Source organism: Drosophila serrata, unplaced genomic scaffold, assembly GCF_035046125.1.
Source record: "Drosophila serrata isolate PLE 108 unplaced genomic scaffold, ASM3504612v1 contig_240, whole genome shotgun sequence".
Lineage (NCBI taxonomy): Eukaryota > Metazoa > Arthropoda > Insecta > Diptera > Drosophilidae > Drosophila > Drosophila serrata.
In genome coordinates, this window is record NW_028257138.1 from 7,650,670 (window position 1) to 7,675,824 (window position 25,155).

Below are 25,155 nucleotides of genomic sequence, written 5' to 3' on the forward strand. Positions count from 1 at the left end.
TCCAATTTCCACTGCAGCAACAAATTAATTTTTGCCATCAAGCCATTCATTAGGAATATTGGAATTTTTGCTTCTTAGGTTGTTCAACATAATTGATTTAATTATTTCTTGAAATCCGAGTTGCTTGTTGCTTAGCGTTAAATATTCTTAAATCTTAGCTTGAGCTCTATCTTTATGTAAATAGCTTAAAAACTTAAATAAGAAACTTGAGCAAACAGTCTTTGGTTGCTTTCGTGGAAATGTAATTTTAACCTGGGCAAGAAGCACGCTATCCTGTGGAAAGTGCAATCACTACAAAGTTGCTCCTCTTCGTTTTTAGAAGCGTTCTGAGAGATGGCCACTTACACAAAACTCAGCACACATAATTTGATTTCCGAGCATGACAGCCCACGACAGGATATTTGACTGGAGACTGTTTTCCCGGAAAACCCATTTGCGGCTGAGGAATTTTCAATATCACTTACTTATACTTCGCTGCATTATCTTCAGCAGATTAAAGTTTGAGCGGAGATGAAGGACTTCCTGAAGAGTTATATAGAAATTGGAGAAAGTGTGAATTGTTTTTGGTGGGAAATAAATTAAAATATTTATTTTCTTCCTTATGGTCTTAGCTATAACTTTTAAGTGAGCTTGTAAAACCATCTGCTTTTCAAGTACATTGTTTTTTATATTCATAAATCACAAGCGATATCTTTATTTATATATTTTTTCGCCACGTGAAATTAGTTCGGTGTAGCCCTGGATTTATGTGTTGCTTTTTTACGAGTTTTCTTCACAGTTGTGAGTTTCCTTTACGACACAACACTCCAGTTCTGAGCTGATTTTCCGCCCCTTTCTTCTTTTTTTGGTGAAATATGCAAAACTCGAAAACTCCTATTGTATTAGTTTGATGCTGCTGTTGCATATTTCAGTCGTAAAACACACTCCTGGGGCCTCCTAGCTCACTCTCCTCCATCCTAGACACATATGCAAATGCAGATAGGCGAAGGCAAAGCCCCTATAAATAGGCACTACAGAAGTTATTGCCGGGATTTGCATTGTTAATTCGGCCAAGAAAAAGGGGTGGAAAGGTAGCCATAGAGTGGGTACATTGCTCCTCAGCGTAGGTTCATTGTGATTTTTACTCCCCAAAAAGCTACCGACAAGCTTGCAAACCTGGCTAACCAACTTAAGGTATTATATGCATCATTTAGGGTTCAAAGACCAGTCATTTATCATATTTACTGGTCCGGGGTCATTCTCCCTTACTCGTGGTAATGGTCCTAGTCCTGGTCCTTGTTCTGGTCCTAGTCCATCCTGCCCTGTTTACATAATGACCCAAATAAACATGTTCGTTGTATGATATGTTGCTCGGTGCCCCATGTCCTGAGCTCCTCCGCTTCCCTGCATATTAATGGGTCCTTCGTCTCACAGATATACACTCGGCATGGAGCTTGTACAAACAGGTGAGCCTGAGACTTTAAATGCTTTCATAGGTCAGATGGTTGATTAAGATTACTTTCGGGTTATTTACCAACAGGCAATGCTTAATTGTTATGCCTTGTCTGTGCGATATATATTTCGCTCGAACAACTAGTAGTTTAATTTCCGCTGGCTTGTTCCGAAACTATACAGATTTTCAATGAAATTAAATCATATTTGTATTAACTTTTTGTACCTGCTTTGATTTCGATAAAAGAGCATTTCTCAATCAAATCTAGCTTGTTCTATTCTCTGCAAAAAAACAGAAATCGATTCAATCGAATTAATGGAGCGAGTGGGACACGCACATACAATCAATTTGTATTCACATGCATTCTCCATGTCAATCACATGTAACCTATACGTTAATTTATAGTTGTTTTTTTTCTTTAAGCTGTGGATATTTGTGAATTTAACTGGCAGTGGACGTCTACTTCTCCAAACTCTAAACAAAAAAAAAATAAAAATAAAAAAATAAAATAAAATAATAAATTCAACTATAAACACAAAACAAAACAAATCAGTGGTTGCTGATAAGCATCAAGAAAGTGTTGTTGTTACCATGAACGACGACGAAGACGACAAAATGGTTTGGAGCTGGCAGAGTGTAAAACCGAAACCCAAGGCAATCAAGAGACCAAATCAAAACTCTCCAATATTGCTAAAGAAAAAAATCGCTCTGGACTTTGCTCCCAGCACCAGCACCAATCAATTCTCTCTCCTAAGCGACAGCACGCCAAATAACGGAAATGAAGACGAAACTGAAACACTGGATATAATAACTGAAGACACCTTAGATGAATCTGCCAAGCCACCACCTATATTCCTATCTGAAGTCAACGATATTAAAGGAATGCTAGCTTATCTCGAGTCTAAAACTAAAAAAGAGCTCTTCTTTTATAAAGTACAACGCGATGGTCATGTGAGAGTAATGGTAAAGACCATTGAAGAATACAGGAAACTTGTTAAAACCCTTACTACAGACCTTGTCAAATTCCACACATACCAGCTTAAACAAGAAAGGGCATTCAGAGTCGTTATTAAGAACTTGCACTTCTCTACGGATATCGATTTAATTAAACAAGATGTACAGTCCAAAGGCCACACTGTAAGAAACATTAGCAATATCAAAAGTCGTGTAACTAAAGAGCCATTGAATCTGTTCTTCTTAGATATTGAGCCCAACAATAAGAACTTAGACATTTACAAAGTTAAATATATTGGTAACGCTGTTGTTAACATAGAACCTCCCCGCAAAACTAAAGAGATCGTTCAGTGCTATCGATGCCAGGAATTTGGACACACAAAGTCATATTGTGCCAAAACTCACAGGTGCGTGAAATGTTCTTCTAACCACCCCAGCAACATTTGTCCAAAAGATAAAGAGCAACCAGCAAAATGTGCCAACTGCAAAGAAGATCATGCTGCTAGCTACAAAGGGTGCAAAGTCTATCAGGAACTTATATCAAAAAAATTTGTAAGCGGACTCAACCACCTGAAAAACACCAAAGATAACAATAATAAAAATGACCTTGGTACATCTCAATCATTTGCTCCGTTTAGTAATTCGACACAACAACCCAAAGACTTCCAATCATACGCTCAAGTTGCTGCAGGAAATAGCGTCTCGAACGCGTCTCTAGAAAAAATAGAACAGCTTCTAGAGAAACAATTCGAGCTAACAAATAATTTACTTAACATGATAATGTTACTTGTAAATAAGTTATGCAAGTAAATCTAAACTTAGGAATATGGAATGCCAACGGGCTTTCCAATCATTTAAATGAAATAACTTTATTTTTAAAAACAAATGCCATCGACGTCATGCTCATTTCAGAAACACACTTCACTAGCAAATCTTATTTTCAAATTACTGGATACGATACAGTAAGAGCTGACCATCCGTCAGATAGAGCTCATGGAGGTGCCGCAATTATTGTCAAGCGCGGCCTTAAATTTAAAATCATGGACAGTACTAGAGAAAATGCCATACAGGCTGCGACAATTGAGATAAAATGTATGCATGCTGACGTATCAGTAACAGCGATTTATCTCCCACCAAGATTCTCAATAAAAGAACCGGATTTTAAAAACTTTTTCGAAAGACTGGGAACAAAGTTCATTGTGGGAGGCGACTTCAATGCCAAACATCCATGGTGGGGATCCAGAGTGACAAACCCGAAAGGATCGGAGCTATACAAATGCATACGAAACAATAATATTACCACATTGTCAACTGGAAAGCCTACATACTGGCCAACAGATAATCAAAAAATTCCAGATCTAATGGACTTCGTAATATTCTCTGGAATTCCACAATCACACATGCGTGTAATGGAAAACTTCGACCTTAACTCAGATCATTCTCCAATAATAGCAACATACAGCACAATAGCCCATATGCTGGAAAAGCCCTATAAAGTCATTACAGCCTCTACAGACATTAACGCATTTAAAAGCTATTTGGACTCAGCTGTAAGCCTGGACATTTCGTTAAAAACAGGAGAAGAGATAGACTATGCTGTGGAGCTTTTCACAAATACAATTCATAAAGCGAGCTATAGAAACACGAATCATGCTCCTAATCTTCAACAACCAAATCAATTGTACCTTTCAACCGAACTTCGACAAAAAATACAAAATAAAAGAAATCTGCGAAAACGCTGGCAAGAAACTCACTACCCTGCTGATAAAAGATTATACAACAAGGCTGCATCTGAGCTTAGACAACTGCTGTCGAACTTACGCAATGAATCTCTAGCTGCGTATTTGAGAAACCTTGACCCAAACTCCTGCAACAACGAACACAACCTATGGAGGGCGACCAAATACCTAAAGAGACCAACTAAAAGAAACGTAAACATTCGTAAAGGCAATGGAATATGGTGCAGGTCTGATAAAGAACAAGCGGAAGCATTTGCCCAACATCTGCATTCCGTGTTTCAGCCAAACGACATCAATAACCCAATAACAGAGACTGAAATCGAAAACTTTCTTGAGTCACCCTGTCAAATGAGCTTGCCTATCAAAAGCATTAAGTATGAAGAAGTTGTGACAGAAATCAAATGCTTGAACAACAAAAAAACACCAGGCCCTGACAAAATAGACGGCATCACCCTAAAAACTTTACCACCAAAATGCATTCGACTTCTCACTCTCATATATAATGCAATTCTCAGACTAGATCACTTTCCAAGTCAATGGAAATGCGCAGAGATCATTATGATCCTAAAGCCACTCAAAACAGAAACAGAACTGACCTCATACCGTCCCATTAGTCTGTTGACAATATTCTCGAAAGTATTTGAAAAAATACTATTGAAGAGAATGTTGCCAATTTTGGACGAGCTTTCCATCATTCCTGAATATCAATTTGGATTCAGGAGAGGTCACGGGACACCTGAGCAATGTCACAGGGTCATTAATGATATAGTCTCTGCATTTGAAAACAAAAAATACTGCACTGCTGCGTTTCTTGATGTACAACAAGCGTTCGATCGAGTCTGGCACAATGGTTTATTGTACAAGATAAAGAAATGGCTACCTGCCCCATACTATCTATTAATCAAGTCATATCTGACTAAAAGATGCTTTTACGTGCAGCAGAAAAGCGACTCATCAACGCTAAACTGCATTAACGCAGGCGTCCCACAAGGAAGCGTACTGGGGCCAATTCTGTACACCCTATACACGGCTGACATGCCAGGTACAAACACATGCACTGTAGCAACATATGCTGATGATACAGCCGTTTTGGCTACAAGCACATCCAAAAATGAAGCGTCTGAACTCCTGCAGCATGAGCTAAGCTTAATTGAAGACTGGTTTCTTCGATGGAAAATTAAAATCAACTCCCTAAAATCCGTCCAAATCACTTTTTCATTAAGACCAGGCAGCTGCCCTAATGTTGCACTTAACGGCTCACCAATTCCACAAACTACATGTGTGAAGTACCTCGGGATGCATCTCGACCGCAGATTAACATGGAAAAATCACATCAAAGCAAAGTGTCAGCAGCTCAGACTTAAAACACTAAAAATGTCCTGGTTGTTAAGTCGCAAATCAGAAACCTCTCTGGAAAACAAAATCCGCCTCTACAAAGCCATACTAAAGCCTGTTTGGACCTACGCTTTACAGCTCTGGGGAACTGCTAGCAAATCAAATATTGAAATTCTTCAGCGTTACCAATCCAAAACTTTGAGACAAATTGTCAATGCTCCCTTCTACGTAACTAATGCAAACATCCACAAAGACCTCAACATCCCAACCATAAAAGAAGAAATAAATAAAATCAGTAAAAAATACATCGACAGACTCCATAACCATGAAAACAATTTAGCCTTAAATCTAGTGGACAATAGTTTAACAGTAAGAAGACTGAAAAGATACCACATTCTCGATCTCCCCGACAGATAAATTAAACTACTGTAAATATGTAAAATATATAATAGCAGAGCTCACTGGAGAACTGCTATTTCTGTTAGCTTAACACTCCTCATAAAATTTACCTATTGTTAATTAGACAGATTGTAAATAAATAATAAAGAAAAAAAAAAAAAAAAAAAAAAAAAAAAAAAACTGGCAGTATGGAAGGTTTTTTTAAGGTGAATTTAAATGGAAAGGAGATTTTTTCCTTATAGGGTTATTCCACTCTGGGAAGCTCTTTTTCAGGGGTGGTTTTTGATTTATTTTAAATAGAAAGAATACAAATAAATGAATAAAATTTGTATATGTTATTAATCATATATAGAAGAAGAAAGTAAAAATGGTTTAAGCTTAATAAATACCATATACTGTTAAGCTAATAATTCCTCTTGACTTCCATTTTTATACCCTTGCAGGGTATTATAATTTCAGTCAGAAGTTTGCAACGCAGTGAAGGAGGCACCTCCGACTATATAAAGTATATATATTCTTGATCAGGATCAACAGCCGAGTCGATCTAGCCATGTCCGTCTGTCCGTCTGTCCGTCTGTCCGTCTGTCCTTCTGTCCGTCTGTCCGTCTGTCCGTCTGTCCGTTTCTACGCAAACTAGTCTCTCAGTTTTGAAGCTATCTGAATGAAACTTTGTAGTTAGCCTTCTATATACTCTCGTATATATGTCGGAACGGGCCGGATCGGACGACTATATCATATAGCTGCCATAGGAATTGTCGGAAAATTTTTACAAAAAAATTTTTAACTTTTTCAGTTTTCAATAGAATTGGATCAAATTTGAGATATAGCCATTTTACTATACTCTACAATTTTGCATAAAATTTTATGAAAATCGGACTACTATATCATGTAGCTCCCATAGGAACGATCGAGAAATTAATTCAATTAAATTTATAACCTTTTTAGTTTTCAACTGATTTTCATCAAATTATAGGTATAGGATTTTATATTAGTCTTAAATTTTGTGGCAAATTTCATAAAAATCGGACGACTATATCATATAGGTGCCATACAAACGATCGTTTGATGTAGAGGAAAAATGCAAATCTTTGAATGTAAAACTGCAAATATAATATGTATAGGTGAATACAATGAAAGCAGGTATTACTTCATTGTTTTTTAACACAAATATATATCATTTATATTGTATGGTTTTTTATTCATAGAAGTTCTATCTGCAAGGGTATATAAACTTCGGCGTGCCGAAGTTAGCTTCCTTTCTTGTCACTTTTTAAAACGTGACCACACGTTGGCTACGCAATGTTCTTGAAATATTCCCAAAATCGATTTGTAAAACAATAATGTTCAATGTCCGTTATACAAATAATTATTTAGCCATTTATTATTTACAAAACAATCAACAGACAGGGTCAAGACGGCCATGGTGACCTTCGGCCAAAGCCAAAGCCAAAGCCAAAAGCGCGAAAATAAGCAATTCCGTGACACTCCGTTCAGCGTTTGAACTTTCAACTCGACCAAGAGATACCGCCCCTTCACCCCTCTTGTCTGGCCTTCAATTGCTTGCCGACTTTTCATGGCAGCGTCACGCAATCTTGTGGCTTCCACAGCGTAATTTGCGCAATGCATTCATTATGCATTTTGCTCTTTTTGGCTGCTTTTTTTTCGTCTTTTCTTCACAATTTTAAACTCATTTGCATGGAAAGTTGACTCTTTGCCGGCTGCCGTGGATAATTAGGTTCAGGACTCTCAATGCAGGCGAGGACTCGGAGACGGTGTCGTGTTGTTCAGACAGCTCAGAACACAAATTTATGCTAACGAACTGAAATAACAGCTAAGCGACAGCACCGCAATCTCATTTAGGTCTCAAGGGGGGGAAAAAAACTATGGTTACCATAAAGGGTTTTTTTTTTTTGGATCTGGGCCACAGAGGGGCATTACTTCCTGTTGCTACTACCGTAAGGACTGAGGTCTGAGTTGGCGAATCACTCGGGCTATAAACCACAACAAACGTCAAAACAATTTCCGGTCGCCCAAGTTGACGACATCGTGACGCAGTTTAGTCTACTTTAATAAAGGGAAGAGGTCTGACCCAGAACCAGAATCAGAATCAGTACCATAACCAGAACCAAAACTGGAGAAAGTGGTAAGAAAAGTTCATCTACGCCAAAAGTTATTTTTGGTTAACGGAAAACACGGCATAACGTCTCAAAACTTTGGTTCGCGTTGCCAAACTTTTGACGTTATAAATACCCGATTATGAGTTCCTAACAAAGCGTCACTTGCGGAATTACACGGAGGTTTTCTCGATTATCCTTCCTTTCCTTTTTTTTTACTGGAAAACTAAAGCGATTGGGAAATGTTCTTCAGGGGAATTTTATTCTGTTTTATTTTTGATAAATGTTTTTAGTTCATGGAAAAGGGAAAAGGGACAAACAAAACAGGAAGCAAACTTCGACACGGTGAAGTTTATAAACCCTTGCAGATTCAAATATAAATTATAAATATTTATGTTAAAGAACAATGAAGTTGTCTGTTTTCATTCCATTCACCTATACATTCTATATTTACGGTTTTACCCTAACAGTTTTTAACGATATTATGAGAGCTATATGATATAGTAGTTCGATTTTTACAACTTTTTACACAAAATTCTAGATTAATATATAAAATTTCATGAAAATCTGTAGAAAACTGGAAAAGTTCTAATTTTTGTTCTTATAATTTTTCGATCGTTCCTATGGCAGCTATATATATGTATATATATAGTCCACCAATTCGCCATGATCCGACCTATGTACTAGTAAAATTAAATAGAAGAATAACTCCATAGTTTCTTTCAAATACCTTGCTCTTAAATTGGTTCAAAACAAATCTCGCACATGCATATGATTCCCAACTTGTTCTAACATCTCCGGAACGAAGTGACTTCTGCCGGCCAAGTCTCAGAAATGTGTTGTGTTACAGAAGTTGCAAGTCATTGTTTGTTAGTGTATAAAGTTAGTAACTGATCATACATACTTACTGTTCAGAGTTTCTTGCTGCTCATAGATACTTACTGATCAGAGTTACTTAACGTTCATTGATACTTACTGTTCAGAGTTAATTACTGGTCATAAATGTTTACTGCTCAGAGTTAATTACTGGTCATGGATACTTAGGGTTCATAGTTAATCTATGATATGAAGATTCCCAACTTGTTCTAACATCCCCGGAACGAAGTGACTTCTGCCGACCAAGTCTCAGGAATGTGTTGTGTTACAAAAGTTGCAAGTCATTGTTTATTAGTGTTATTTACTGATCATAGATACTTACTGCTCAGAGTTACTTGCTGCTCAAGATACTTAGTTATCAGAAATACTTACTGAATTATGAAGAATTTTCTCTGCAAAGGTATGCAAACATCCCGCAGTTAGCTTCTTTTTCTTTTTTGTTTTAATACATTTTTGTGTTCCTATTAATATGTTATTTGTGGTTAATAAAGAAAAATATCAGCTCCATAAAAGTTTACAATAATTACTTAATGTATTTATTTACTCTTGTTAAAATTTAGAAACTTTTGGCATTCAGTTATCTGTAAAGATATCCATGTATATAAAACATTCATTCAATCATTTGGTAAAAGGAAAAAGCAGCTGTTGGAACATATTATTTTGCCACTGCGCCATAGTATATACAAATGGTAAATTGAAATAATTGTATCAGATCGATTCAGTCAACCGACGCACATTGTTTTTGGGAATATCCATTCGATAAGGTGACGTGCCATTGCGCTGATACTCCCAATGGCCATGCAATTAATCAATTTAGAACGCTTCGGCCCCATCGAGTTTATCTATTATTTCGCTCGTCATTTATGCGCTTCTATTTCATTTACCAAGCCGACACAATAAAAGCAGGTTGGATGGAAACCTAGGGAAAGCCATGGAAACCCATGGAAACCCGACTCCTCCCCAATGGTTGACAGCAAATCAAGCGGTTGGCAATTGGACAAAAAAGGACGAAACAAAAAGCACAACAAGTAAAATACCATTTCAGAGGAGAGTCCAGAGGAGCACTGGAGCACTCTATGATTTGCAATGTGTGGCCAGTGGGCGGAAAAAGCAAACAAAAATTGGTTTACCTGAACGATGGTTAAAATGTTTTTGGATTTTCTGTCAAAGTGCAATTGTTTCGATTACGGATGCCCCCCTGCAGGAGTCAGGATAATTGAGGGGGCGGAGTGGCAGAGAACTTAATTGAATATTTACACGTTCCGGATTTGTTTCCAAAAGGGTTCTCGTTTCGAATATATAGTATTGTGTTTGCATTTTCCAAAACCAGCCACAAGATGTCCCAAATATTGCTGAACAGAAACGCTCGAGTTAAGGACTCTTCTTCGACTAAACAAACTTAGCCCGGAGCATGCTCGAGTTCCTCCCCATGTTTACTTGGCCATAAAAAGGCAATAAAAATCCAGCACAATCACATCAAGAAAATCACACACAACTTTTTTGGTCTCATAAACCCACGAAAAAGAAAAAAAGCAACCAAGTTTAAACTCTGCCGCGCACATATGGGATTCAATTTTGGTATAAAAAGCTTCATTTGCCAAATTAAAAATGCATTCATTCAATCGGGCTGGGAAAAGCCAAGGGAAACAAGTGCTATAAAAATTAATTTCGTTGGTGAAATGTGCGGGAAAAGTACCGAACCACGAAGGCGAACGTCTTGCAAGATAAATAAAAATTAAAGAGCAGCCAAAAGGAAAACACAGACCCACAAAAAGTGCCAAAAGATGTGTACACACGTCTTGGTGTGTGAGTTGCACTTAATGGCAGAGAACAGACAGGATAGCAGGCGAAGTCCTGCCCGAGGAAAACTGGGGGAAAGTGGAAAAGTACAGGCTGATAAATTTTAAAAGTACCTTTTTGGCAACAAAAGTGAGATGTGGCAGGTGCCCCGGTGAGTCGCAAGACATAAGAGACTCTGTAATGCGGTTATGTTCTCCGAGATTGAAATAAATTCAATAAGTACAATAAAAAAAATACTCTCATTTGAATTGTGGTTATTTTTGAGTAATTGAGGATGATAATATTTTAATTTTTCAAAGTATGCTTTAGTTTTTTATTATACGCTTGGGGTATTCTTATTTTATTCAGAAGCTTATAAAGCAGTAATGGAATCATTTCCGACCATTTATATATTCTTGATCAGCATCAACAGCTGAGTCGATCTAGACATGTCTGGAAGAAATCGAAATTTTTAAAAATATTTCCATTTTTCAAAAAAAGATAAGGGATTACATCATTAAAATTGTCAAAAATTGCCACTAAATTCAATTTTCTAAAATTTTAAATTGAGTATGCTGATTTATTAATCTAATTAATACTAGCATAGGAACGCTTTCCGAATGGAATTAAATAAATTTTTGGCTTAGTTATGATATTTGAAAAGCAATGATTTTCCCAAAAAGAATTGACATGTAATAATATGGATTTAATATAACTAGGATCTACATATTTTAGGTTTTCTGGGAGGTATTCGAAGGCCACCTTCTATAAATTATAAAATCTAACAGATTCAATTTTAGATATCTCACCTTCCAAAATAGCTCTTCTTCACTCTATTTTTATTTTCGTTGAGTTGTTTTCTTTATCAACTTTACACCCACAATATACTTTCACTTGACACCAGTAAAAAGACAACAGATAAATAAACACCAAGAAAATCGTTGGACCTTGGAAATTCCCAGTTGTCCAATTTTCACACCGCAACAATCAAAAGAGCAAAAGCTCAGAAAGAAATTACTTGTGGACTCTGAGGAGCTAAGCTCAGCATGGGGTAAACACAATGACCCCGAGATCAAGATGACTTTTCCTAGGTGCTTTTCAGGTGGCAATTTAATTAAAGTTATTGCTCTCTTCCGATTAAAGCTGGGGAGCAAGCTTAGGACTTGTTTAAAGTGACACAGAAACAAAACCCTCAAGGTCCTTGGTCGATTTGGAATCCTGGAAAAGCACCTCTGCCGTCTCATCTTCCCCTCTTAAGTGGGCCATCTAATGCCTGGCTATCAATTTTGATGCTCTTATGTAAGCTTATAAATTGCCGGCTGATGACGGGAGGAGCAAAAACACAAAATACAAACGACGAACCACATAAACTCTGCGAGTAAATCACATTTTTCGTTTGTGTGTTTGCATTTCGATGGCATAAATTAAATTTAACGTTCGCCAGCCAAAGATGCCGGAGGACAAAATCAATTTTCGCCTTCGTCTTCGACTTTTACCTGCACTTTCAGCGAAATTCCATGAAGATGGCGCTTAAATGATAAACTTACGAGCAATCCCCCGTCGACCCAAGGGTGTACGTGCATGTAGCTATCCGTGGGTGAGGTCCTGGTTAAAAGGGACTCTCAGCCGCAAGGACAAATGATTATGAACGCCAGATAGCGGCGATGAGCTGCCTGAGGGTCCCTATCTACACCTCAGCCAGCCTTCAACCAGGTGTGCCCACTGAGTGGGGCATATTTTGGCATCAACCCGACGCCTGTCAGGTGGCAAAATATACTTTTGCGATAAGCATCGACTTATTAATACGCTTTTGAGTGGGGTTTACAATTAAAACAATGAATAAAGTAGTTTGTAAATAGAATACAATATTGAATAGAGGCAAGAGAACCTTGATAATAAATAAGAAATATTTATTTGAGACTTTTAAACTTTGCTTAGAGATAGAAAAACATATTTAACTTTGTTTAAATTGTATTTTAAAGTACAAAGTAATTATATCTTATATTTCAACTTAAGAGCTTGCCTAATAGTTTTCTTTTTTGCTTTGAAATGATGTTGCAGTTGCTATTACTAATTATTTATTCAAGAAACATACATAAAGCTAAAAGTTTAAAATCATTTAGTTTCTCAAAGCCACAAAAACATGAGTGACTTCATTTTTTTAGAAGAAAAATATTGTTTTCCCTAACTATCTAAAATATCATTTTAATGCTATAAGAAGTAGTCGCATCTACCCCAATTCCTGTTAGACTTCAAGTGTAATACCATTCTTGAATTTCAAATAAGCAAGCCACAAGTTGTGCAATTTTCCGGAAAAGTTTCATGTCTACAGCCGGGGGTAATCCCCTATTAATTGAATCAAATGCCAAAAACTTAGCTTATCTTCGCTAAACCAGGGCAGCAGCACAAAATGTCGTGTGAAAAACTTGTCAAATGCCGCAGACGTGATGTTGTTCGGTTGAGTGAGTGGGTGAGCGTGTGTGCGGGGATTTTAGCAAAGGGTTAAGGCAAGTTTTTTCTGGAGGGGGGTCAAATGTCATGGGGTTGACTTATTGCGAGTCCTTGCGTCTTTGTCACCTGATTTGACATTTCAAAATCACAACGCATACCTCTAGCCGTGAGGCTTGGCCAACTTTACCAAAACTTTATCAAACTTTGCCGACTTTACCATATTTATCTCGTTGTCTCGGCAATTGCGTGCGGCATTCATTGTTCTTGGTCATTGATTGGCCAAATGCCTGTTGTATTGGTAATTTGATTAAAGCCAATTACACTGGAAGAATAACTAGGTATGTTTATTTAGTTTAACTTAGAGTGAGAGATTTGAAGGTTTGAAACCCTGTTGACAAAGAATGACAAGTGAGTTGCCATGTTAATATTTTAATATATTTTATTTTGATTTTATTAGGACTGTCTATTTCTTTTTTATTTGATAAATAACTTAATCAAGAACTTTTGAGGTTTATTTGTGAAGTACTTCAAAGGGTTTTACTTTGTTCAGTTTTTTGTTAGATGTTTTCGTTCTGTTTAAAGTTCTGTGTACCTCTTAGCTCTTTGTTTTAATTCCTCAAATGAAAACTTTTCTTTTATTTAATTTTATTCTCTAAGATTCTTCTCTAATTAAATTATTATTTCCTGTGTATGCCAACGACTTTATTACACATTCCATTCTTACGAGTCTCGTCGCGTCGCCTTGCATCGTTGTTTGTATGTTTGTATTTAGGTTTTTCTCTTCGATTAGTTTGGCAGGGAAAAGTTTTGCTCAACTACAGCCAGCCAGACAGCATTCAAAATAATGAATGGCCAAGAGCTGTTTCTGTACGGCTCTTGTTTTTTTCAAGTGCTTGATTAATTTTCCAGCAAAAAGTTTTCCCACGCCCCTCGTCTGGCGGCCCATCATAATTATAATGTAATATTTATGCGGCTGGCCGCCAACCGACCGACACTTGAGTATGATGAATGGGCGGCTCCTCCAACATATTTTCAAGGTCCGCCCCGGCCATTGTTTCAATTCGTATCTTTAGTTGTGGTCCTGCCTAATTAATGAGGCCCTGGCTGTACCAAGGAGCAGTGCCTTCTGTCTTGGGGAAAATCACAGGGCACTCGAGCGTGTCTATCCTATTTGCTCTTGGCAAGTGTCGTTGCCTCTGGGAATTCAGGCGGATGAGCCCAGGTATGAGCCCTGTCACATTAAGACTCGTTTAGAAACCAAGTCAGGTGAATTTTTGCGGGAATATTCCCCATAAAAAAGGTGAGTGCCTATTACTCTTCAATATTAGATTGCCCGATCCACAAGGTATTCTTTTTTATGTGATTGAGTTTGGCTGGCTGAGTTTTCCTGTTCGCTTTTCCAAAGTAAATGTTGCTTAACCAATAAATAATGCCATTAAAGTAATGGCTTAATGCTTAACATTATTTTGAAAGAAGTTTTCAAATTAATTCTATGGTTCATGAAGCTTGAATTGTGTCTTAAATATGTTTTGCTTACAAAAAATAGCTTTATGTTTCTAATAAAGATACTGAAAATGTTGAGGAAGAATGTAAAGAGAACATTTTAGCTAAAATATAATTTATTTTGTATTAGTTCTATAGGTTTCTGTATATAATTTGTAAACCTAATATGACGATAGATATTTTCTTTAAAGAACATATTTTAAATTCACCAAAAAGCCTTGTTTTAAATCTTAAAGAAAACTCTGAATGAAAATTTAAAAGCTCCGCCCGTGGGGTAGGTCCATTTTGGGCACTATCCATTCAAATAAGGATTTATTGCCTCCTTAAAGGCTCAGTTCTGGTTTCCATTTCCGGCTAACTGTGAGTCCATGGTGTAAGGGAACGCATGTGCATAGAAATGCATTTCCAAATGAATTTGTAATTTATTTCTTTTGTGGTTCATTTGATAAGGGCGAGCATCGGGGAAGAGGCGTCCAAGATTTACGATGTTTTGGCCAAAGGTGGTGGCCTGGGGTCTGAGCCCAAAAAAGGCCAGTTTGACAGGCACTCAACAGGCCAAAAAGGTGCAGCTTTGTTACCTCAAAATTTCCTCCTACCCCTTTTGCAAGGCAAAATATACAACGTCCGCCTTACATAATCCCAATTCGCATGCTGCCTCGGCCTTTTGTTGGAAAATTGCAGTCTGTGGCCAATTTCTATTTTGTGGTTTTCTGGTTGCCAAGTTGCTATTTGCATTTCAATTTAATTGGCGTATGGGTTCTGCCCCCAAAGTGTGTACAATACTCATTTGAAGCTGATTTTGGTTGTTAGATTAAGGCGATAAATTTCTTGATTATGGAGGCTGGTTTCCTTTTTTTTGGGGGGTCCTTGGGAATTGAAAGTTTTGTTCATAAAAATGCCACGTTATGGAAATATTTAATGAATTTTAAAGTGACCTTTTGGGGGCTTAGTCCTTCGTCCATATCGCTTTTATTTCTGTCCTTGGTTTTCCAATTTTCTCGCTCTTGTCACAGCCTCATACCCCACACATATGTAGGCACTGGAAATTAAAATCTAGGAAATATTAATAATACATTTTGTTTACATTTAAATAGATTTAAAGAGCGTTTATTAAAAAGTGATATGTTTTGTGTTGAATATATTTCAAGAACTGATTCGTTGTTCCTTTGCTCTCCAACAACTTCCATTTCAATTTTCTTGAATTTTATAATATTATTTGGTAGTATTTTTCTTTGAGTGTAATTCCCCCAAGTCGAAAGTGACTCCAGTGAGGCGCGAAAATTCCAGTGGGCACTTTTCCGTGGGTAAAGTTGGTGCGAGCTCTGCGAATGCCGCGAGCAGGCGCCAAAAACTTTGCATAATCTTCGACCAATCCGGCTGGCAGAGTTCTGGGTTCTGGGCTTCTTCCCTTGCCATAAATTATTCGATGTCGATGTCGATGTCGGGAGCTGGAGGAACAAGTTAAATGCAAATTTAATGAAAATTGTCGCGCAAAGACGTTCGTTTAAGCCGTTTTGCCCGGCCACCCGGGCCACATAAATTGCTCCTTGCCCCGCCATAAATATGCAACCCGAGCTGGCTGCCTAGCTGCCTGGCAGTTGGTGGCATTTGTTGCAGCATTTTTATTGCACAAATTGGCCGCAATCGAGACGATGTTGTCTTCTAAATTGGCTTCCAATAACGTGGCTCGGGACCAAGTCCTTGCCTCTTCTCGTAAGCGAGTCCTTTCTCGCCGGGTTCTTGCCTCTCACCTCTCACCTCTCGCCTCTGGCCAGACAAGAACAAACAAAAGTTCGCATTGCATATTTTTGGCCAAACAATGCCAAAGGTGGCCAAGGTCATGGGGCATGTATTCCGGCAGCCGGAGCGTGAAACCAAGTCGTGGGAACGCATTTTTTCAGCGCCACCTTGAGGACGGTGTCGCCTTGCCGGAATCGGTGGCATGAAAGTCCTTGCTGTTGTCCGAACCGAAAACCATTTCAACCTGTGCAAATGTAATTTAATCTGGCTTTAAAATAAAGGACATTTATTTGGGTGACATTTTACGAAATATAAAAGAATTGCCTATGAAAATTAGGGATTAATATTGTGAGCATTAAAATGAATCAGAACAACTCGGCATTTCTCTAAACATTTAAATTGAGTAATTATTAAAAATATTAATAATAAAAAGAAAGACTTATACTAATTAATACATAATATAAAATTAATTGTTATTAAGTTATAATAGAAGTTGATAAAAATAAGTTCTTTTTTCTTGATTCTTATAAATGCTATTTAAATGCAAAACCCCTATTTTTTACCTTGGCAGGGTATTATTATTTTAGTCAGAAGCTTAAGAAGCAGTGAAGGAGTCATTTCCGACCCTATAAATCATATATATTCTTGATCAGCATCAATAGCTGAGTCGATCTAGGCGTGTCTGGAAGGAATCGAAATTTTTAAAAATATTTCCATTTTGCAAAACAAGATAAGGTTACATCATTAAGACTTAAATAAATTGGCAAAAAATTCAATTTTCTAAAATTTTAGATTTATTAACCTAATTAAAACTAACATAGAAATGTTTTCCGAATTAAAATCATTGCATTTTTAGCTTAGTTATGATATATTTAGTCTTCTGGTTTGTCAAAACTTTTCGTCATATAAAACTATCAATTAAAAGAATGCAAATATTGTATGCTTAGTCTTGATCGATTTCCTTTTCAAGCCTATAATTTAATTGCAAACTGCTAGGGTATATAAACTTTGAACTGTCCAAAGTTTGTTTCCTTTCTTGTTTTACCTTACTATTATCCTGTAGAGATTCTACATATATAAAATAATACCCACATACACCGACTTAATGCCATAGATTGTAATGACATAGATTTAAAATGTTTCTTGCCAATCAGGTTGAAAGCAGCTTTGCCTGCCAAAAGCTGCATTCAATTTCGTTGCTTGGCTTGCCAAATAAAATAAAAGAAAAGAAAACAACATGAAATTGAAAAGTTCTGGATGAAATAAATCATGGTTATCATGAGTGGCTCCTCCACTTTCAGCTCTTTTTGGCCGCTTTTACTCACATGTCCTGCGATGTGTGTGGACAAGAGTGGGAAGGCATTTTTCACTTGGCTCTTGCCGGCACACTCAATTACCACTTAATGTCCTTACTTCAGCACAATTTACGCAAACATTGGGCCTTTTGCTGAGGGAGAGTGCCTGCCAGATAGGATAGTAGAATGGAACCAAAAAAAGTACATGGAATCCAAATGCAACATGCATTCACATTTTGCAATTTTTGCCGCTGTTGCTTACCCAACAAAAAAGGCAAAATATTATTCTTGTGCAATGAGTTCACTCTGTGTGAGTGTGTGTGTGTGTGTGTGAGCCAAGTTGTAATGACTTTTTATTCTGGTTAGTTGGTAAAAGGCCGCAAGAAGAAAATTACACAAGTTTTTTGTTTTTATTTTGGCAGTTGGATGTAGCTTCTGTTTTTATTTTCCAACTGCAGCTGGCTGACTTTTCGCGTGATTTCTTCCCATTAAATTACGCCCAGCGCACTGAACAGTAAGGCTTTAGTTTATGAAACTGAGCAAAAAGTTTATACATTTGCATGAATAAACAGAATTATTAAGCTTAAAATAACATAGGACTTATTTACAGGGAAGAGTTTCTGGTCAGTTGAAGCTTGCTCTGTTTTGGAGAAATATTTATTTTTAAAGAGTTAACCTTTACTTAAGGTTTTTTGGTTCAGTTGTTGTTATAGCGTAATGCTGATAAAATGTAAATTATAATTAAGGGGTTTTGTTCTTTGTATATTCATTAAACTAAACAATTTTAAAGGTAGCTTAAAATGAAATAAAGCGTTCCCCACTTTATGTCATTGCTCACGTCTCCTGCTCAAGAAGTCCTCGAGGGGAATCAACACCAACTGAGCTGAGGATGTCTACATTGCACTTGCAGCCTGTTTTTAATTAAATCAGTATCTGGCAAATCAATTTAGACGCTTAAGCCCCTGCCCCAATGTCAGTTTTCATTTGTTGCCGGCTCAGAGCTCCTTAGCTCCTTGGTGGCAGACATCTACAGTCAACTTCGAGCCACTTGGCTCATTAAAGCGCCAAACAATTTCCGTTCCGGAAGTCGTCAACAGCGCGACAATCTGCTGCTACCTCTCTTTGGGAATTTTCCCCACTTTCCCCCACTCCTGGAGAGTATTTTAAACGAAAGTGAAGGAGATTGGGGAGTTTAACGAATAGCCGAGCAGGTAAAGTGATTATATGTAAAGTGCCAGGGAGTCTAACGTTGGGAATTTACGATGCAATTCCCGTTGGCAGTCCACTTGCTTGGCTATTGTTCCAAAAGGAATTGCATTTGGAATTCGAGTAGCTATTTGGTAAAATAAATAGTACAAGTGAGGGGAATTAAGAGTGGAAAGTGAGTGCATTTCGTGTATTTAGAAAGTATTAAAAATTTTTAGAATATATCTCAGATATAATACAGATATTTTAATACCCTTGCAGGGTATTATTATATCAATCAGAAGCTTATAAAGCAGTGAATGAGTCATTTCCAACCCTATAAATCATATATATTCTTGATCAGCATCAACAGCTGAGTCGATCTAGCCATGTCTGGAAGAAATCGAAGTTTTTAAAAACGTTTCCATTTTTGCAAAAAATAATAAGGGGTTACATCATTAAAATTGCCAAAAATTGGCAAAAAATTCAATTTTCTAAAATTTCAAACTGAGTATGCAGATTTCTTAACCTAATAAAAACTGGCATAGGAAAGCATTCCGAATGGAAATTAATGTATTTTTGGCTTAGTTATAAGTTTTTTTCAATTTGATCCTAAGGAAAAATTGGCATAAAAATATTTAAAAAAATACCTACTCAAAGAATGGGATTAAATTTTAAGTAATTTAAATTCGCAAACATTTTTAAATGAGTATGCAGATTTGTTAACGTTCTAAAAACTAGCTCGGGACAGCTTTCCGATTTAAAATTAACGAATTTTTGGCTTTGTTATGAATTTTTTAAAATTGATTTTTAGGAAAAATTTGCGTAAAAGTAGATAAAATATGGTTTTATAATTTTAGTCAGAAGCTTATAAAACAGTGAAGGAGTCATTTCCGACCCTGTAAATCATATATATTCTTGATCAGCATCAACAGCTGAGTCGATCTAGGCATGTCTGGAAGAAATCGAAAATTTTTAAAAATATTTTCATTTTTGCAAAAAATGATAAGGGGTTACATCATTAAAATTGCCAAAAATTGGCAAAAAATTCAATTTTCTAAAATTTTAAACTGAGTATGCAGATTTATTAGCCCAATAAAAACTAGCATAGGAAAGCATTCCGAATGGAAATTAATGTATTTTTGGCTTAGTTATGATATTTTAAAATCGTTGATTTCCCAAAAACATCGCACATAAAAATATCTATTAAATATCCCTAGAATTCACAAATTTGTAATATTTTATAATCCATATATGCTGTTGAATATTTTCCCATCCGATATCCACTCTAAATCTGCGGTTAAACCTCACTTAAGAATAAAAAAAGACGTACCAATTAAGGTTGTTAGGTTCTAATGTTTTTTCGCATGACGAAACTTAATAAAAAATATTCATAAAAAATAACAGCTAATATTTGCATGGATGGGCAAATGGTCTTTTGCGGTGGTTAGGGCGAACCATTAGACAAATATGCAATTCGCCATTCAAACTAATTGCAATGTACACACGGGGGAGATATAGATATGAGCATTTATATATACATATATAGTATATATATAGTATGCAGACATCATGTAAATGCTAACCACACACAAGCTGAAAAGAATGCGAATGGCAAATGTCAACACTGCCAACAATCACGATGAAAAGCTAAACAGGAATATGAAAAGTGAACACTTAAAATTAAGCGCCATAAAAAACAAGCCATGTGAATAAAGTCGAATATTAAATGCTCTATGGAAACTAGGAAAAAAGTTAATCAACCAGATGGAACTTATGCTTAAATGCTTTAAAAAATCATCCGATTCAAGTTGACATTTGGATAGACACTTGGTTTTTTTCTGCAATTGAAGCTCAAATAGCGAAAGCAAAGAGGGGAGGCACTTTCGTGATTGAAAGGCAATTTGAGGCGCAGTCTTGCTGAAAGAATCTACATATATTTTGGGAAAAAGATTTCAAAATTATTTTTCTGTGGCCATATGCAATTGACATGCGAGAAAGCCTTGTGTGTGGGTGTGTGGTTTTTGTGCTGATTGGGGGTGTGACGGGACCTAGATTTTGTTATTTGCCGCGAAATGTGGGCGGTGCACAAATGCGTATCATTAAATCCTTTGGCATTTTGAACTTTGCAGATTTTTGCCTCCCACATTAAAGGTCATAGAACTAGAGTTTAATATTTCCTACAAAGTTTCATTACTTTTCAGGTATGTTTAGAACATTGTCTTTAGGGAAATTCAATATTAAATTCAATTATTATCAGGGAATTATTAACAACATATTTTTGGGAATTTCTCAATCTTCAAGTTGAAATTTAATTTAGTCTGTGCAGTGTTCTTAAAACTAATTTAAAGTTTAACTCTTCCAAACATTTTCTTAGCAATATATTGCAGACAACTTGCAACATTATTTGTATGGCTTCTGCCTTCACTCTACTGAAACCTTAAACTAATTTTAGGAAAACTAAATTGATAACCAGGCAGGCAGGATATGTTCCATGGTGAATTCATGCCTTACACTACTTTTAGTAGCTGACGATGACACGGTCTCAAGGAGCATGTAATATCACTTAAACGCAAACTAATCCCGGTGTTGGGAGCCACCTCTGCATCTGCATCTGCATCTGCATCTACACATTTCCTGCAGCAAAATGGAAGGATAAGCAATCCTTGTGCCTGCTGGGGGTGGTGGCTCTACAAATAGGTGTTTGTTCAGGTGTAAGTTCATGTGTTACCTGCCCTGGCACAGATATCTGCATTTGACATCAGTGGCAGTGGGTTGTTGTCAGGTCTGCTGCAATGACAAGGTTTGACTAAAGTAACTGCAGCTCATTCGAGGTGATATTGGTTTAAAAAATAAAAGGGTTTGAAAGATGGAAAGGGATTGTGATTCAACATTACAAGCTTGAAATGGATTTTTAATTAAAGAATCCTTAAAATATTTGTCTCTTGTAAGAGTGGAAATTTACTGCTTCTCCCTTTGGTCAGCTTAAAATTACCGAATAATTTTCCATCGATTGCATTGGCACGGTAAATCCTCTGGTTGTCAGGCTCATTAATAATAATTTACGCCAGTTGAGAGCTTTCTGTAATAACTGCTCCCTGCAGTTTGACCCACATTATGGAAATGGAAACTTTCGCCTTGAGCATTCAGCCTTTGGCTTTGTGTTTCTAAAGGGTCGCACTTTTCCGCATTGTTTGGATTTCCTTTTACTGCCGGGTTTCTCACAAAGGCCAGTACTTACTTATGTTCCTCACATTATTGCCTTTAATAGGGCATATTTCTCATTGAGAAACTTTGACTGACGATTATGAGTTTTTATTTGATTGCTCAAAGGTGGGAATTACTGGGATATTTTAAGTGATTGGAGTTATTTATCAGGACTTTGGATTGATATATTATATATTGTTTATCTAGTTATACCCCTGAAATGTCACCTATTTAGTAGTCAATTATAGAATTGTATTTATTATTATTGCCAGTGTATTCCTGCCAGATTATAGCCTCCCGTAATCGTTAAAGTTATAAACTTTGCAAGGCATTAAACTGAATTTATTTGTTTTCTCAACATTCCCAGTTGCCAATTAAACTGTCAGAGAAGTTTTTCCCATTGATGGCCGCTTTGACATTTAAATGCCAACAACAGTTGTCATTCCACAAAGAAGTTTTCCTTCCCACACTCTCATTACAGTGGGCACTATAGATATTTATATGGCGTACAAGATACGCATCATGTCTCACTGTGGCAAGTTTATAATACTAATATCTCTGGCCGATGCGATTCAGTAATGTTAATTACTTGACTGTCATTTTGTTTGCCTATGTTTGACGCAATCTGTGTGTGTTTTTGTGTGTGTTTGCATTCGAGTCTCTATTAATTAGAGCACGTACACAAACATTGAGAGCAATAATCAAAGCAGCGAGGAGGCGCGAGGAGAAGGCGTCTGCAAAAGCGAATGCGAATGATATTGCCAACTGCACTCGCGTAATTAGCAACATAACGTAGTGCATATTAAAACAAGAAAAGAAGCATAAATGAGACAGCTTTAAAATATACTCAAATTTCCATTTAATTTTAAATGTTTTTAAATACAGAAAAGGCGGGGTAAACCATGCTAATCAAGATGAAATTATCAGGAACTCCATCATCTCCCTTTTACAAACTCTTGTTCTAACACAACATACCCTCGAGCCCTTTAATTACTGGGTAAGAGCTAGACAGGGGGGAGAAAGTGATGGAGAAGAGTGAGAAATCAAGGGGAACCCCGTCAAATCATAATTTCTTTTTTGGTCACGATGCGAGCGCTCATGTTCGCAGACAAATGTTTTAATTATGCTCATTATTAAAGGCGGCTTAATTAAAAAGTCCACTTGAGGACTCGAGCAAACATGAGCAGGAGAAGGAGCAAGAGTATTCGTGGGCGGTAGCACAGGATGTCACCAGGTTCAGGACAAGTTTAATTGCCACGCCTTAAAGTGAGCTAATGGAACGTGACTTTGCAGTTAATGAATTGAAGTCTTCATCTCTGGGTAGACACTATTGATTGGAAAAATCTTAAATTGCAGTATAAGTAGGTGTAAAATGATTCAATAGGTAAGATTAAAGTTAAAGTTTAATAAGAGTGACAGAAAATGAAAGAGGGAAATATGTTAAAAATGCTTTAAAGTTTGCCCTATAAATTCAAGCTTCATTTAAGTGTAAGTTGTTATATAAATCTTATTAAAACACAAACTTTGGTGCCTGTAAATTTATTAAAAACTATTAAATAGTATAACATATAGACTTAATAAATTACTTATTACTTTTCCCAGCAATTTTCTAAAACACCTTAGTAACTTCTTCACCAAACTAACTATGACTTGTTCTCATTGCAGCTGCACCCATTTTTAGCGGCATGAGGAGCAGAGGGCACACACCAACAACAACAACGACGACGATGATGATGATGATGATGACGACATCAAAGTCCTGGCCACAGGAAACGGAAGTGGTGGAGCAAAGTCAGAGACAGCGGCAACGGCACCGGCCAGAACAACATAAACAACGAAGGCAGAATGACAGGGCAAACATATCAGCGGCTTACGACGATAACAACGATAACCACGTTAATGACGATTCCAGCCACGGGGAAGCGCATAATCAAAACAACGCCAGCCGAAGTAGTCCTTTGAATTTTAGCACTTCCGCATTACGACAGCGGGAGGCAAACCCACTCATACCCGCCGGATTATGGGGAACAAGATTCCCCACCATGAGACCCCCTCGCTGGCTTGTTGTGCTTCTGTTGCTCCTGACTGCCACACTGACGGTGTCTGCCACAGACTCAACCACCAGTAGGAGCAGCACCACCACCACCACATCGAGTCCGTCCATCAATGGGAGTGGCACCGATTACGCATTACTCTATGGTGACTCCACCACCACCACCACGGCCCTGGTTCCAGCCCAAACCACGGGACTCTCGGGTATTGGCACCGATGCCAAAGCCAATGCCGGATTGGAGGTGGAAGTCGAGGATGAGGAGGATGCCGAGCATGCCAGCGAATATATCTTTGATCGCCTCGAAGTGCGCATTGTATTCATTACCCTGTATACTATAGTGTTTTGCTGCTGCTTCTTTGGTAAGTACAAACATTTCATTATAATCTGAATAAATCTGGGAATATTATGGGTATTAATACATAGAGGGTTTTCTTGGAATATATTTTATTCTCTTCCTAAAAGAAACTTTTAAGTTTGCTAGACATTATCTGTAACAAATTGTTGATCTTTTAACATATAAAATGGGTTAGGAAATATTTATATAATTTACATAAATTAATATCGATAACTGCTCTAACATTTGTTCAGATAAACCCAGAACATAAAGCATCCAAATAGTGTATTTTAGCTCTCTTCATAGAAGTCTTTATTCCTATGAAGTTCCCTTTTCCGTAACTTTTTACGCACTTTTCATATTCATTAATCAGGGATGGCCTCGGAATTGTGTTTGATTGTGCGGCATGTAGTAGAGAGTTTCGCAAGAGATGATGGGGCACCACAAAGGCCAGAGAAACATGCATGAGAGCTATTGGGGCAAAGCGACTGCCACAGGCCGTTTGCGGTGGTGTCCCATGGTCAGGAGCAGCAGCAACAGCAACATCAACATCCTGCCTCGACCCGGGCGCGTGCTAATGTCCGGCGAGTGCCCCTTTATCAGGACCTCACAGAATTTACCGCTGACTTGCCAATTACTCAATGCCCTGCTGTTCGGTTTATGCTGTCCTTTTTTTTGTCCTGTCTGCGGAGTCCCATATTAAAGACCTTGAAAGCTCTTCTGCGGCTTCTTTGTTTGCGGAACATTGAATTTGTGGCT

General features: G+C 37.3%; 1 protein-coding gene and 1 long non-coding RNA gene across 16 annotated transcripts in view; both read left to right on the forward strand.

Annotated features, from left to right (window-relative positions):
* Positions 1-25,155, forward strand: part of TrissinR (Trissin receptor) — a 64,341-nt gene that overhangs the window by 24,080 nt on the left and 15,106 nt on the right. For all 15 annotated transcript variants that reach the window (XM_020951270.2, XM_020951268.2, XM_086831009.1 and 12 more), the window contains one exon: positions 23,675-24,421. In XM_020951270.2, the coding sequence (XP_020806929.2) occupies positions 23,675-24,421 (747 nt within the window). The remainder of the gene's footprint in view (positions 1-23,674; positions 24,422-25,155) is intronic.
* LOC147644027 (uncharacterized) lies at positions 1,901-3,007 on the forward strand. Its single transcript, XR_015271246.1, has 2 exons — positions 1,901-2,569; positions 2,634-3,007. It is a non-coding gene; the product is annotated as an uncharacterized LOC147644027 (long non-coding RNA).